Here is a 14,086-nt window from a genome sequence, read left to right on the forward strand (position 1 = left end):
GAAACAATATGTTTTGATAGAAAAAAAGTTGTGTTTTGCTGCAAGTCCTTGTTAATTTCCCCGTTCAGGGAGGATAGTAAAATATAAGAAGTGAGGTTAGAATAGAATGTTTTTAATTTATTCATCCATGGGATATGGGTGCACTGGCTGGGTAACACTTATTGTCCATCCTTAACTGCCCTTAAGGTGATAGTGAGTGATTGTCTTGAACCACTGTGGTCTGTGTGGTGTAGGTGTCAGGAAAGAGTATTACAGGAGTTTTACCAAGTGAGAGTGAAGGAACAGAGGTACATTTCCATGTCAGGATCAGCATTCCTTCTAATATTTGTCCGGTTGTGCAGGCTTCCGAGGTCTGTGAGTGGCAGTGATTTCTGGAACCACAAGTCAATGCTGCAGTCAGAGAGCCGATGCTAATCACTGTGTACAGAACCTTGGAGCAGTCATTCAGTTTAAAAGGGTTATTGGTTAGGGATGGTGAGTGGCTTGGAGGGGAACCTGCAGGTGGTACTTAAATTCCCAAGTATCTGCTGCTCTTGTACTTCTGGATGGTAAAGTTTGTGTGTTTGGAAGGGGTTGTTTCAGGAGTCTTGATGATAGTGCACACTGCTGCCATTGTGCCTCTATGGCAGAGGGAGTGAGTGTTTGAGGTGGTATACAGGGTGCTTTCTCTTCACTGATTATAGAGTCAGGATGAATGGAAAGGGAAAATGAACCAGAGATAGCAAGACCCAAATAATAACCATCCACCCCCTTAGACTTTTTTTATCTCTCTCTTTCACATACATACAGCCCATCACGCTCTCTCCTTCTATCTGTGGCAGAGAGTGACGTCAGCCATCAGAATGTGTAGTTTTTTTATTCTAAACTGGATAACCTTAACTTCGCCGCCTGTCTTTACCACCAACTTTCAGAAATCTTGTGAATGTAATGAGATGGAAGCTGAAATACTGTGATCTAATTGTGTGAATTTTACTCCTCTCAAAAACAAAATCATTGTTCAATAGGAGAGCTAAATCAGACAGTGATCCCTGAGTTAATTGTGGTTCCACCAAAACATTAGCATCATTTTCTGAAGTTCACAAACTGCTTGTCATTCTCTCCCTCACTTTGTTAACATGGAATCCAGGAGTTTCTGCAGCTCGGCTCCTCAATCTTTTATTCAAACTGATTTTTTACTGAGGTTCAGTAGATGTTTCCAGAATCCAGGAAACACCGTCTCAATGTTTTCATCATTTAGTACCTGTCTCCAATTCTGAATGGCATGAACTGCACCTCTTGTCAGCTGGTGTGTGAAAATGCTGCAAGTTAATGTTGCTGCTGTGTAATCTCCTCTGCCTGCTCATGTTCTCCACTTTAACCAGGTTTAATGAACAGACCTTTGCCTGAACTGATCCCTGGGAGATGCACATGGCATGGTGCTGGTTGTGCGGTGTGACAGGAAATCAACACATGGTATTTCCACTCTCCAAATCTTACTCCTTCTCAAAGGGATCAAGACCCCCATCAACTTAGGAAGCAGATGCTCCCTTCTAAAGGTTCAGTCAAGGCGGAGGGCAATAGTGGAGGGTTCGGCTCCCCGCACAATAGGCACACCTGTAAATATCAGACCCATGAAGCAGAGAGCCTACCAGAATTCCCTTCACCCCAATTTGAAGGTGACTCCCACCCCATTGGCAGACCTGGCTAGAATCAGTAAATTGGGCGCAGTTCCACACAGACAGGGAGTAAGACTCCCCTCCCTATGAGCGAGACTCTGTTCTCTGTTGGCAAACCACGCCCCTTCTTGGTTTTTAATGCCATTGACTTGATTTCTTTTTGTCTCCTCTGTCTCCACAGGCACAAAGCAGCAAAGAAACAAGGGGCACCTGTGAGCCTGGCTCCGTGCAGTGAGTTGGTGGTCACTTACTATTTCTGCGGAGAGGACATTCCATACCGGAGGATGATGAAAGGTCACAGCTTGACCCTGGCTCACTTTAAGGAGCAGCTCAGTAAGAAAGGAAATTACAGGTATGACCATGTTGATTGTTTGGACTTTGGATCTAGGTTAACCAAGGAGTAACTGAGGAAAGAGAGGTGCAGGAGATTTTGTTGTGTCATCGATTGCATGGAGTTCTTTTCATCTCTTCCTGATGGACTTTTGGACTCGTCTATAGCTGTGAGGAAGATTAATCTTTGGAGAGAGTTATGTTGGCTTGTCCTTTTTAGTCAGTTGCTGGTGTGCAATTAAATGAGCTCTTGGTACACCGTTGTTTTGGATTTAAATTTCTCACCCTTGTTTGCAAATGTCTCCATGGCTTCTCCCCTATGTATTTTGGTAACCTCCTCTTGAGATATCTGCACTTACTCAATTTTGACCTTCTATACATCCTCAGTTTCCTTCACTCTACAATGACAGCTGTGCTCTCGGCTGCCTATGGCTGGAATTCCCTCCCCAAGCCTGTCTTCTTCCTCGAAGATGTTCCTTAAAACCTACCATTTTCACTTACGTTAGTATCTCCTTATGTGACTTGGCATCAAAAATTGTTTCACAATTGTTCCTGAGACTTCCTTGGGACATTTGGCTATGATAAAGATACGATATAAATTCATGCTGTTGTTAATATAATAACTTCTAAACTCCTTGCCTTTCCCCACAGTGGGCCCTTGTCTCACTCCATAATGAAAAACCTCTGCCCCATTTTTCTGTGTTTGTAGATTTCCCTGTTTGCAGACTGGTTTAGGCTGAGCGTGAAGGTGTAGGTGACTTCAGAGAAACAGCCTAACTGAGTGTCAGGGCATGAACTGACCCATGATGTGCTCGCCATTCTCACCAACATCTGGCCTTGATTTTTGTTTTTGCTATTTTTAAGGCCTATGAAATAAGCAACTCTTTGAAGCCAATTTCTTTCATTTTTGTTTGAGCTTAGAGATGAGAGGCAAGCAGGTCAACTGTCAAATTCTTTGATTTAATGAGATCTGCCTTGGTATTTTTCATTCCCTCTGTTCCTACAGATGTGTACAAAGCCATATCACTGATTTATGTAAATCACGCTTATTAATAGTGTTATCAGAGCCTGATGTTGGTTCAGTGGAAGGGTAATCTTAGCATCTTTATACACCAGCATCAACCTGCTAGAGGGGGATAATAATGCACACTGGCCTGGAGTTTCCACTCATTTCTGTTTATTCAAGGCAATGCACCCAAATTTGGTCAAGCAGGTTTAGGATTTCATGTACAAGTTGCATGGTATTCAGTTAGGGATTTTGCATTCTGCTGAAAGCTGTCCCACCTATAAAACTGGCCATGTACGTAAAACACCATCAGCTTATTCACCGTAGGACTCAGAGGCTCCATATATGAAAGTGAGTTGTTTGGATGCTAGAACACTAAAAATAATCTTTTCAAACACTTGTGATACAATTCTGATTTACTAAACCTGACCACTGTATCCCGTAATATAACTAGTAAATGCTTTTGTTTAGCTTTAAGGTAGTTAAATCAGATTGGTCGCTGATTTGGTTGAGTAGATTATGTGGACTGGACCTAATTAAAGTTCTTATTTGTTGGGATGAAACCCATTTCCAGTAATATTAATCAAACTGTATCAAATCTCCACTCTTAAATGATTCTGGAAAATTTAATACAGTTGTTTATATTACATTTTAAAATGCTGGCCTGCTGTGCCAATTCATGGCTGATTTTACATTTTGAGGATATGCATTTAAGCTTCATGCAGAAACTTGAGAGTAAAAGCACTTCCTAAAATTTACAGGATACATTCCCAATCGCCAGTTGTGGTCAAAGGAAAACTCTCCACTCCACATAAACCAGCAGGTGTTGCTAGAGGCCAGAATTCAATGAGTACAGATACCTAAGGGTTGTTGGGCCATAAGGTAATAGGGAGGAATTTAAAAGCAAAGATAAAACATTTTTTAAAATTTGGGATTCAATGTATGCAATGAGTGATAGATAAATGGGATTTTGTGCAAGAAACTAGACCCAACAGAGTGCTAAATGATGTCCAGTTCACACAATCAATTATGGCAAATCAACCAGGAATGTATTATGTTAAAAATCACACAACACCAGGTTACAGTCCAACAGGTTTATTTGGAAGCACTAGCTTTCGGAGTGCTGCTCCTTCAGCAGATAACTGTGGAAAAGGATCATAAGACACCAAATTAATTGCAAAAGATTACAGGGTCATGCAGCTGAAATGATACATTGAACACACCGAGATTGCAGTTATGTCTTTCATCTTTTAGAATGGGTTGCAGGTTTCGGTTTATTAATATGTAAATCCCAGACTTCTTTTAAGGCACATTCTCGAGATAACTTAAGGTTTTATTTAAAAAGAAGTGACACCTCAGCTCAGACAATGTATTCAAAGAATGACGTTAGAGTCTATCTGTATTCCAATCTCCATATCAGGAATGTATTGGAATAGTTAAACAAGGACATAGAGTTATAGAGATATGCAGCACGGAAACAGACCCTTCACTCCAACTCGTCCATGCCAACCACATATCCTATATAAGTCTAGTCCCATTTGCCAGCATTTGACCCATATTCCTCTTAAATCATTCCTATTCATATACCCATCCAGATGCCTTTTAAGTGTTGTAATTGTACCAGGGTCCACCACTTCCTCTACCGAACCATCATCTGCATGAAAAAAATTTCCCTTAGGTCACTTTTATATCTTTCCCCTCTCACGCTAAACCTATGCCATCTAGTTCTGGACTCCCCCACCCCAGGGAAAAGACCTTGTCGATTTATCCTATCCACATCCCTTGTGGTCTTATAAACCTCTATAAGGTCACCCCTCAACCTCCGACACTCCAGGGAAAACAGCCCCAGCCTCTCCCTATAGCTCAAACCCTCCAACCCTGGCAACATCCTCATGAATCTTTTCTGAACCCTCTTAAGTTTCACAACACCCTTCCTTTCGGAGGGAGACCAGAACTGCTCACAATGGAGGACTTGCAGTGAGACAAAGCCCGGCAACTTTAGCAATGGTGCAGATGTGTTCCAAAGATCATGACACCCAAAATATTATCCTTTTTTCTATCTAGCTTCCTTCTCTTGTTTTTTTCCATTCCCTCTCTTTGCCTTTCTTTTTGCTTCTTTTGTTCTAACTATGTTATGTCTCTTTTTCACAGGTATTATTTCAAACGAGCCAGCAATGAGTTTGACTGTGGGGCAGTTTTTGAAGAAGTTCAGAGTGACGATAGCACACTGCCCATGTATGAGGGAAAGATCTTGGGAAAAGTGGAACGAATCGATTGATTATTAAAAAGGACTAAAGTCAACACACTTCTGACATTTTAAGAACATTCAAATTATGAACAATTACAGAAGGATGAAATAAGCTGTGAGGTACTGGAATTCGGGCTTGAAGAAGCTGTGGTGATGTTTGCCTTACATAGGATGTAAAGATCATAAAAATATTTATATAAAAATACTGGGCTTCATTATATAAGAATGACCACTATTGATTATTTACAGACATCCAGGTATTCATGGATATCCTGTGGCTTCCTGAGGGACACTATATATATAATATATATATATGAACAGATACTGTGTATAGTCCCTGCTCAGTGACACATCCTGCTATTTATTGAACTTGTATCTCTATGTATTTGAGTTGTGGAAAAGCTATACTTTTCCACTGGTACCCAGCAGCTGCTTCTCTTTGTGACAGTCCTTTCCCCTTCTGTGACGTTACTGACAGTCCCTCCCCTTTCCAATAACACTAACGATAATAACAATTATCATTCCCTGGTGTATTTGAAGTGAAATTGTGAAGCTGGCTGTGAATTTTCTCTGAAACAAGTGATGTCTTAATGTAACACTGCTTTGTTTTTGTACCTGAACCATCACCAAGTCTTAATGGTCTGGCAGAAAAGGCAACCAACTTTGCCTTTTCAATCTTCCATTTGGCATTTACACAGAGCCTAGTGCCTTTCAAATCCAGGAAAATCCACAGAAATCTTGCACCTTCGTGCCCAACACACCATCCATCCCTTTCCTGGTCCCACTCCAACACTTAAAAGTTATGACATTGATGTAGATATGGATTGTGATGTGAGTGTGCAGGTATTGTAGATTTGGCCAACTCAGATGTGTCATCAGTGGAAGACAAGTGTGGCAGCTGTCCAATCCCAGGCCTGATTCAAGCTCTGCTCCTTGCAGAGAGCTCCCTCCAGGAGAGACACTGTGACATAGACAATCAATGCCTCACAACTATATGATATCAAGATTGGAGTTGATTTTTGTTTTCTGTTCAACTTAATGGGTTGAAATTGTACTGCATAACATCGGCAAGTCAACCCATTAAGAATCAGAAGCTTAATACGTATATGGACGGAGCAGCAATGGACCTTTTCATTGGTGTAAAGGTCACTATTCTCATATATGCAATTTAAACTCCCAATCTCCAAAGAGAATTTTGAAATAAAGAGAGCTGAAAATGGGGTGGCAGATGTATTAATTTATCACCTGGAGAGAGAAAGAAGAGTTGTGTTGGGGAACATGATCCATTATCAAAACTGAGAATTCGACACTCTGCCAATTGCCTGGAAGATCAGTCCAACTTTCAGACACTGAACTGTATAATTCCACAATATTATATTTATATTTCATGATTTCAGCGAGGATATTTTCTCTCTCTGCTGTCAATTGGACCTCATTGTAGGATTAAATTAATAATTCGAAGGGAAAGTTTAATTTTACATACTGAGGTAGAAATTACTGCATGTGCTGTTTTCTTGTAAACAGCTAACATACATGTCTTGTTAAGGGGCCAGACCTCAGCATCAACCCTTCCCATCCAACGCACTATTCACTATCACTCTGACCTTTTGCTGCACTGCTGGACATAACTTTATGATATCTGTGTAAATATTGTTAGAGTTTTACACACTACTACTAGTGTTTCTTGTTTATCCAGTACAGTACCTGTGCCTGCATGGTATTATTAATACTGTGTGTCACCCTGCTTTGAGGGTCACATCTCCCTTTGTTAAGAAGGGTTTATGTATAAAGATATTTTTATGCATTTTTGAGTGTTGCAACCATGTTTTATGCCATTTTTGTTCTCCTTTCTGTAAATTATGCATTGCAAAAGAGTTCGATTTAATCCTTGGTACAATAATGTAATTATTAAGAGATGTAGCCTTTATTAAAATTTTATATTTTTCAAATTAATTTATTTTCCTGATCCTTTTGTTGCTTTAAGGTCTATTGCTTTGTTTATTCCATGTGGGATGCATAGTGATCTACTATATTTGTTTTTAATTTCCTGACTTGTGGTTGAACTGAATTTTAAAAGGGGGGGTAGTGAGTAAGGTAGAGAATCTCTGGAGATATCAGAGAAGGAGTCAGGACAGCTAAAGAACTGCCAGAAGGAGTAGATCCAGAAGGGAATTAGACCTTGCATAAGAGAGCAGAAAATCTCCAACAGTGATTGAGAAAGAGAGGAAGACAATGGAAGTGAGGCGTGAGGTGGACATAGGGGAGGTAGAGGAGAGAATAGAGTAGAGGTTGAGGTGGGATGCAAATGCCAAGCATTCGGGGTTTGATGAGATTGATGCTGAGCCAGGGACTGATTTAGGAGAGATTGGGCCTGTTGAATACGATGGTCTGGACAAGGCTTTGAATGACATTCTGTTTGAGGCAAAGGCTAAGCTGCAGAAATTGTGGAAACTCTACTGACATTATTTGTGTTGAAATGGTGAGAAGTGTTGCATAGATGAAACCGAGCAGCACTTAAGTCCATAATGACAGCATGAATTTTTGATGTTAAAAGTCTATAGAGTCGCTTTAAAAACAACAATCCTCATCACTTTCCGGTCAATTTCACACAATCGGAACCTGCCACTCAGCTGATCAATTTTTAGGTTAAGGTTATAAATACGTTACCTTTTACCACAAGCTGTAACAGACAACAACTTATTTCATTATATCAAATTTAAATTAGCTCCAGTGTTGGGACTAAGAAACCAATTATAGATACATAATCATTGCCATCTTTTCTCATCTTTCTTACACAATAACCCCTTAACCATCATGAATATGGTCCCATGAACCCATCCTCTTCAGTCTAACTCCTGATCATCAGTGCACCCCTCTTTCAATATCCTTTCACTAATTGTACCTGCAGACTAGGAACACTTAAAAGAAATAAACATAAATGTTTTCATAACATTAGGGTGTCTTGGCATGTTTTGTAGCCAGCATTGTACTTACTGCCTGAAATGTGGTCTCTGTTGTGATCTGACATCAGTAGGGAGGATTTCAGAAAACATTCATGTAATGGTCATAAATCACAAAGTGGCAGGGAGAGAGGAACTGAGTGAAATCACAATCGTTAGGAAAATGGTATAGAACAACTAGATGAGTTGTGGGCTGCTAAGGTCTCAGGTTCTTAGAAGACATGGTTAATAAGCTAGATGATTTTGAGACCATCACTACTTTTCTTTTGATTTTTCTCATTTTTGATTTAGAACTGAGCTACAGTTGAGAGTTGAACTTTGAATAGCAGATATTTTTTAGAAAAGAGAGAACAAAAGGCAGATGCTTGCTGAGGGAAGTGGCCTGCAAAGACAATACAGATAGACAACACCAAGATGTTGCAATGCTTAGGAACTGTCAATTGGTTGGATATTGAATTGGTCGAACAAGAGAGGACTAGTGCGTCGAGTAAACTGCGTCTGACGGCTTTGAGCAGCAGCCAGTCTTGTGTTTTGAAAGCCTCGAGCTGATGCTGCTCCTCTCTTTTGTTCCCCACCTGGTTGCACTCCAGTAATCAACTTGTTGAATGTTCTGAGAAGAGAATCTTAAAGGGTGAATAAATCCGGAAATCTGCTGAGGCATTGATTTGGTGGCTTCAGAGTTCAGCAAGATATACAGTCTTATATGGCTGTAATACCACCCATTTAGTTACAACAAATTTAGTATGCCAATACAGCAAATAATATGAAGGCTAATAGAATACTCTCCATCATTATGAGAAGAATTATCAAGATGTTATACCCTGCTCTACAGGAAATTGTTCAAGAAGAAGTCTGGTTACTGCACAGTTTTGGCCTTATTTAAAGAAGGGTGTAAATGCATTGGAGGTTATTTCGAATGAGGTTTATTAGATTAAAATCTGGAATGAGTGGGTTGTCTCATCCTATTGGGCTGGTTTCCACTGGAGTTTAGAGCGAAGGGTGACGTATATAAGAAACTGAATGGCCTTGACAAGGAGGACATGAAAATGGCATTTCCTCTGATGAGTGAGCCCAGAACTAGGTGATACTGTTTTAAAATTAGAGATCACCCTTCCAAGAAAACAGTTGATATATTTTTCTTAGGCAGGGAAATCAATGGGTTTTTTTTGGAGTACGTGGGAATTTGAAATTCAGATAAACAAACATCAGCTATTATCATATTGAATAGCAAAGCAAGCCTGAGGGTCCTAATGTCGTACTGCTTCTTCTAGTCTATATGCTTCATAATGGGGAAACACAACAGAGTATTATAGACCAGCAAGATCCAACAAACACAGATAAATTACAAGATGAAATTAAAACAAAAGTCCTGGAGAAACTCAGCAGGTCTGGCAGTATCTGTAGAGTCCAGTAACCCTGTATCAGAACTGAAAGCAGCTGGTAAAGGATCGTATTTATGCTGATAATGGAGGAAGAAATTAACAGGATACATGGGAGATGCTGTTGAGAGAGAGAAAGAAAGGGGAGGCAAATAAAGGGATTGTTGATAATAAACCAAGGCAGAGATAAGAGCTGAGGAGGGTGTGAACAAGAAATGTGAAAGATTGAAAATGATTGAAAACAGGACTTAGGGGTGTGGGAGAAAAGGGTGTGTAGGAGGCTGTTCACATTCTGAAATTGTTAAACTCCATGTTGAGTCCTGAGGGCTGTAAAGTATCGAGGTGGAAGGTGAGGAGGTGTTCTAGATCGTGTTAAGCTTCATGAGCAGGCCTGAGATAGAAATATTGGTGTGGGAACACTGTGGTGTGTTGTAGTAGCAGGCAACTGGAAGCTCAGGGTCAATTTTACAGACAGAATAAGTGTTCAACAAAGTGGTCACCCACTCTGTGTTTCAGCTCCTCAGTGTAGAAGAGACCACATTACGAGCAGCCAATACAGTAGATTAGATTGAATGAAGTGCAGGTAAATCACTGTTTCACCTGGAAGGTGTACCTGTGACTTTGGATGGTGAGGAGCGAGGAGGTAAATGGCAGATGTGATTGCATGGGAAGATGTTATGGGAGTGTGAGATGTTGAGAATGGTGGAGTGTACTTAAGTTTCCTGGAGGGAATGGTCCCTGCGTAATGCTGATGAGAGGGAAGGGGAATAGGTGTCTGTTGGTGCCATCCCACTGGAGGGGACAGATATGGCAGCTTAACCTTTGTATACGGAGGCTGGTAATATGGAAACTGTGGACCCGGGAAACCTTAATGTTGTTGCAGAAGGAAAGGGAATGCAGGAAGTACTTCAGAAACAGCTGAAAGTCCTGTCATCCATAGTAGTGGGAAATCCTTGGTTGAGGAAAAAGATGGACATTACTGAAGCCACTTGCGGAAAAGAACATCATCAAAACAAATATGATGGGAGACAGGAAGCAGTGTGTGAGGATGCATAGACAAGGTAACTGTGGGAGTCCAGGTGAATTTTCTCCTGTTAGAGTTCATTCAGTTATATGAATTGACGAGGAGATACCGGGAAAACTTGCTGGGTTTTCTTTGAAATAGTACACGGATCTTTTACATTCACTCCAGGATAACAAAGGCCCTTGGTTTAAATTCAATCAGACCATATGACTTTCCTATTGTCTGTTTGACAGTGCAGCTCTCCCTCAATGCTGACCCCTGTGACAGAGCTACACTTCCTTTAGTTTGCCCCTTTGACAGTGAAGCACTTCTGTAGTACTAATCCTTTACTAAATCTGAAGGTAATTTTAAAAGGCCCCTCAAGCCAAGTCTCTTTCACTTGGTTCCAAGCTAGCAAGGACATGAGCCAAGTGGCATCCATCTACATTAAGATTATTTGATTCTTTCTTTCTCTCTGTCAGCCAATCACAAAGCCATATCACTAACACCAGTTCAAACATTGCTGGGTTAGCACAGGTTAGGAATTAAGTTTTTTACAAATCTTTTGCCCTCATATTCCCTCACGACTAACACATTTGATCTCATCACATAGAAGTGCTATGGAATAGGGACTGAAAAATAATAGAAAATAATAATTCTTAAAATCTGCAGTGACTTTCATTGTCACATCCAAGGCAAATTAAAGGAATAAGCAGTGATTTTAATTAGAGGCATTTGCTTTTAGGTTGACTAAAGCAGATTTAAATGGCAAAAAAAAAACAAAAGTGTTTTGAGAAAAAAGTGGTCTCATGTAGCAAGTGATTAGAATCAAAATAGCGAGTTGGTTAGCTCAGTTGGCTGGATGGCTGGTTTGCAACACAAAGTGATACCAATTGTATGGGTTCCATTCACACACCATCTGAGGTCACCATGAAGGACTCCATCTCAACTTTGCCCTTTCCAAACCACCACCAGTTCTCTCACTTCTCTCTCTCCTTTCTCCTCTCTTCTCTCACTCTCATGCAAGAGCAGCCCTTAGGATCTGGAGTGCATTGAGAGTGTGGCAGAAGCAAGGTCAAGGCATTCAAAGGAATTACATAGTTATGTGAAAGGGAATAATGTGCTAGGTTAGGAGGAGAAAGTATGCAAGTAGTGCTAAGTGATTTGCTCATTCAGAAAGCCAGCACAGACACAATGGGCCAAGGAACCACAATCTGTTGTAAACAATTCTATGACTCTGCAATGTCCTGACTAATGGGGCCAATATTCCCTCTAAACCGTACAGCTGCACAGCTTCTCTTGAGAGTCTGCCATGTTGATCAGTGCCTTACCAGGAATCACTACCACACACACACCTCTGAAGTCCACACAGAAGAAAGATAGAGGGAACATAAGGTGGGACATCAAACAGTGTATCGATCCAGTGAGATACCAACAACTTCATTCTTTGATTCAATAAGATCATATAGAAAACTGGCTCTCAAATATTGATGGGCTGAGGAAAAGAACTTTAAAAAGAATAAAACGAGCCTTTGGGTAAATATCAACATAGTCACGAGTGGAATCAGTGAAGATGTTTTGAATGCGGCTAAGTATATGTCTTAAATATTATGCAAAAATTAAGGGGAAAAGGAGAGAAAGAGACCAATAGAGTATGGATCCATTTAGAAATAACACAGACGACCTGAAATATTACACCTTCAGTCTAATTAATATTTCAGTGCATAAATAGCTTAAATACATATTTCATATAATGTTTGCAATACCATATCTAAACTGATATCATCATACTCTTGTTTTGACAATTTATTAAATTATTTTGATGCACTAAGAGTAACTGGCCATTTTTTGTACAATTCTTGGTGGTGAATGTCAGGTAATTGCAAGCACACTATCATGGAACACCCTGTTATACAGTGAGTTCCAGTCAGAGCACAATACAGCAGTAAATAGCTTTCTGCTACTTTCTTTTTACAGAATGCATTGAATCCCACTGTCTCTCTGAATTCATCTGCCCTGCCTAACTTAGAGATTGTTCAAAATTAGAAATAACATAACACCAGATTATAGTCCAACAGGTTTATTTGGAAGCACTGGCTTTCAGAGCACTGCTTCATCAGGTGATTGTGGAGTATAAGATCATAAGACACAGAATTTATAGCAAAAGATTGCAGTGTCATACAGTGATATATTGAACAAACCTGGATTGTTAAGTCTTTCATCTTTTAGAATGGGTTGCAGGTTTCGGTTCATTAATATGTAAATCCCAGAACTTCTTTTAAATCACCTTCTTGAGATAACTTAAGGTTTTATAACAAAAAGTGATATCTCAGCTCAGACAATGCATTAAAGGTGTGAGGTGTCTGTGTCCCAATCTTGAGTCAGACTGGTTCTATTTCCAAAGTGGAATTTACAAAATATTACATGGATTGACTGCCTGCAGAAGGTGCATTTTCATGCAAAATAGAATGTATCTGCAAATATAATTCTGCAAATACAAATTCACCCCATTGACTTGTATGTTTGTGTGCGTGCATGAGAGAGAGAGAGTGTGTGCATGTGAGTGTGTGCTTGTAAGTGTGAGTACATGAGAGAGAGTGTGTTTGTGTGTGTGAAAGCTTGGTAAAGTGTGTGTGGGTGTGATTGAGTATCAGCCTGTGAGGGGGTTGTGTGCATGGATGTGAGTATGGGGGTGTATGTGTGAGTGTGTATGAGAGAGTGTGTGTATGAGAGAGGGTCTGCATGAGTGTGTGAGTATGTAAGAGTCTGTGTGTATGTGTGTGAGAGAGTGTACAGTGTAGTGGGGTCACCTGTAGTGTGACATGAACCCAAGGTCCCGGTTGAGACCATTCAGTACCAGCATGGGTACTGAACTTGGCTATCAATCTCTGCCCGGCCACTTTACGTTGTTGCCTGTCCCAAAATCCGCCTTGGAGGATGGTCACCCAAAAGTCTGAGGCTGAATGTCCCGGACTGCTGAAATGTTCTCCGACTGGGAGGGAAAACTCCAGTCTGTTGATTGTTGTGCAGTGTCCATTCATCTATTGTCACAACGTCTGCCACCATTACTTGTGGGGACACCATCCACCGTGTAGGCCACAGGTATTCGTGTGACTCAGCCAATGTTGTCTATCTCATACACTGCAGGCAAGGATGCCCTGAGGCATTGTACATTGGTGAGACCAAGCAGACGCTGCAGCAACAGACGAATGGACACCATGCAACAATCAACAGACAGAGGTGTTCCCTCCCAGTCGGAGAATACTTCAGTGGTCCAGGACATTTGGCCTCGGATCTTTGGGTGACCATCCTCCAAGTGGACTCCGGGATAGACAACAACGCAAAGTGGCCGAGCAGAGGCTGGTAGCCAAGTTCAGTTCCTATGGAAATGGCCTCAACAAGAGCCTTGGGTTCCTGTTACACTACAGGTGACCCCACTACACTATACACACTCTCTCTCTCTCACACACACACACACACTCCACACAGGCACATCCACTTTACC

The 14,086-nt window shown here is 40.8% G+C and overlaps 1 protein-coding gene across 7 annotated transcripts in view; it reads left to right on the forward strand.

Moving 5' to 3' along the window:
- Positions 1-7,192, forward strand: part of axin2 (axin 2 (conductin, axil)) — an 85,998-nt gene extending 78,806 nt beyond the window's left edge. For all 7 annotated transcript variants that reach the window (XM_043715078.1, XM_043715080.1, XM_043715079.1 and 4 more), the window contains 2 exons: positions 1,837-2,007; positions 5,143-7,192. In XM_043715078.1, coding sequence (XP_043571013.1) covers positions 1,837-2,007; positions 5,143-5,269 — 298 coding nt within the window. In that variant the 3' untranslated portion in view covers positions 5,270-7,192. The remainder of the gene's footprint in view (positions 1-1,836; positions 2,008-5,142) is intronic.
- The last annotated feature ends 6,894 nt before the right edge of the window (positions 7,193-14,086 follow it).

This window comes from Chiloscyllium plagiosum, chromosome 24, assembly GCF_004010195.1.
Source record: "Chiloscyllium plagiosum isolate BGI_BamShark_2017 chromosome 24, ASM401019v2, whole genome shotgun sequence".
Lineage (NCBI taxonomy): Eukaryota > Metazoa > Chordata > Chondrichthyes > Orectolobiformes > Hemiscylliidae > Chiloscyllium > Chiloscyllium plagiosum.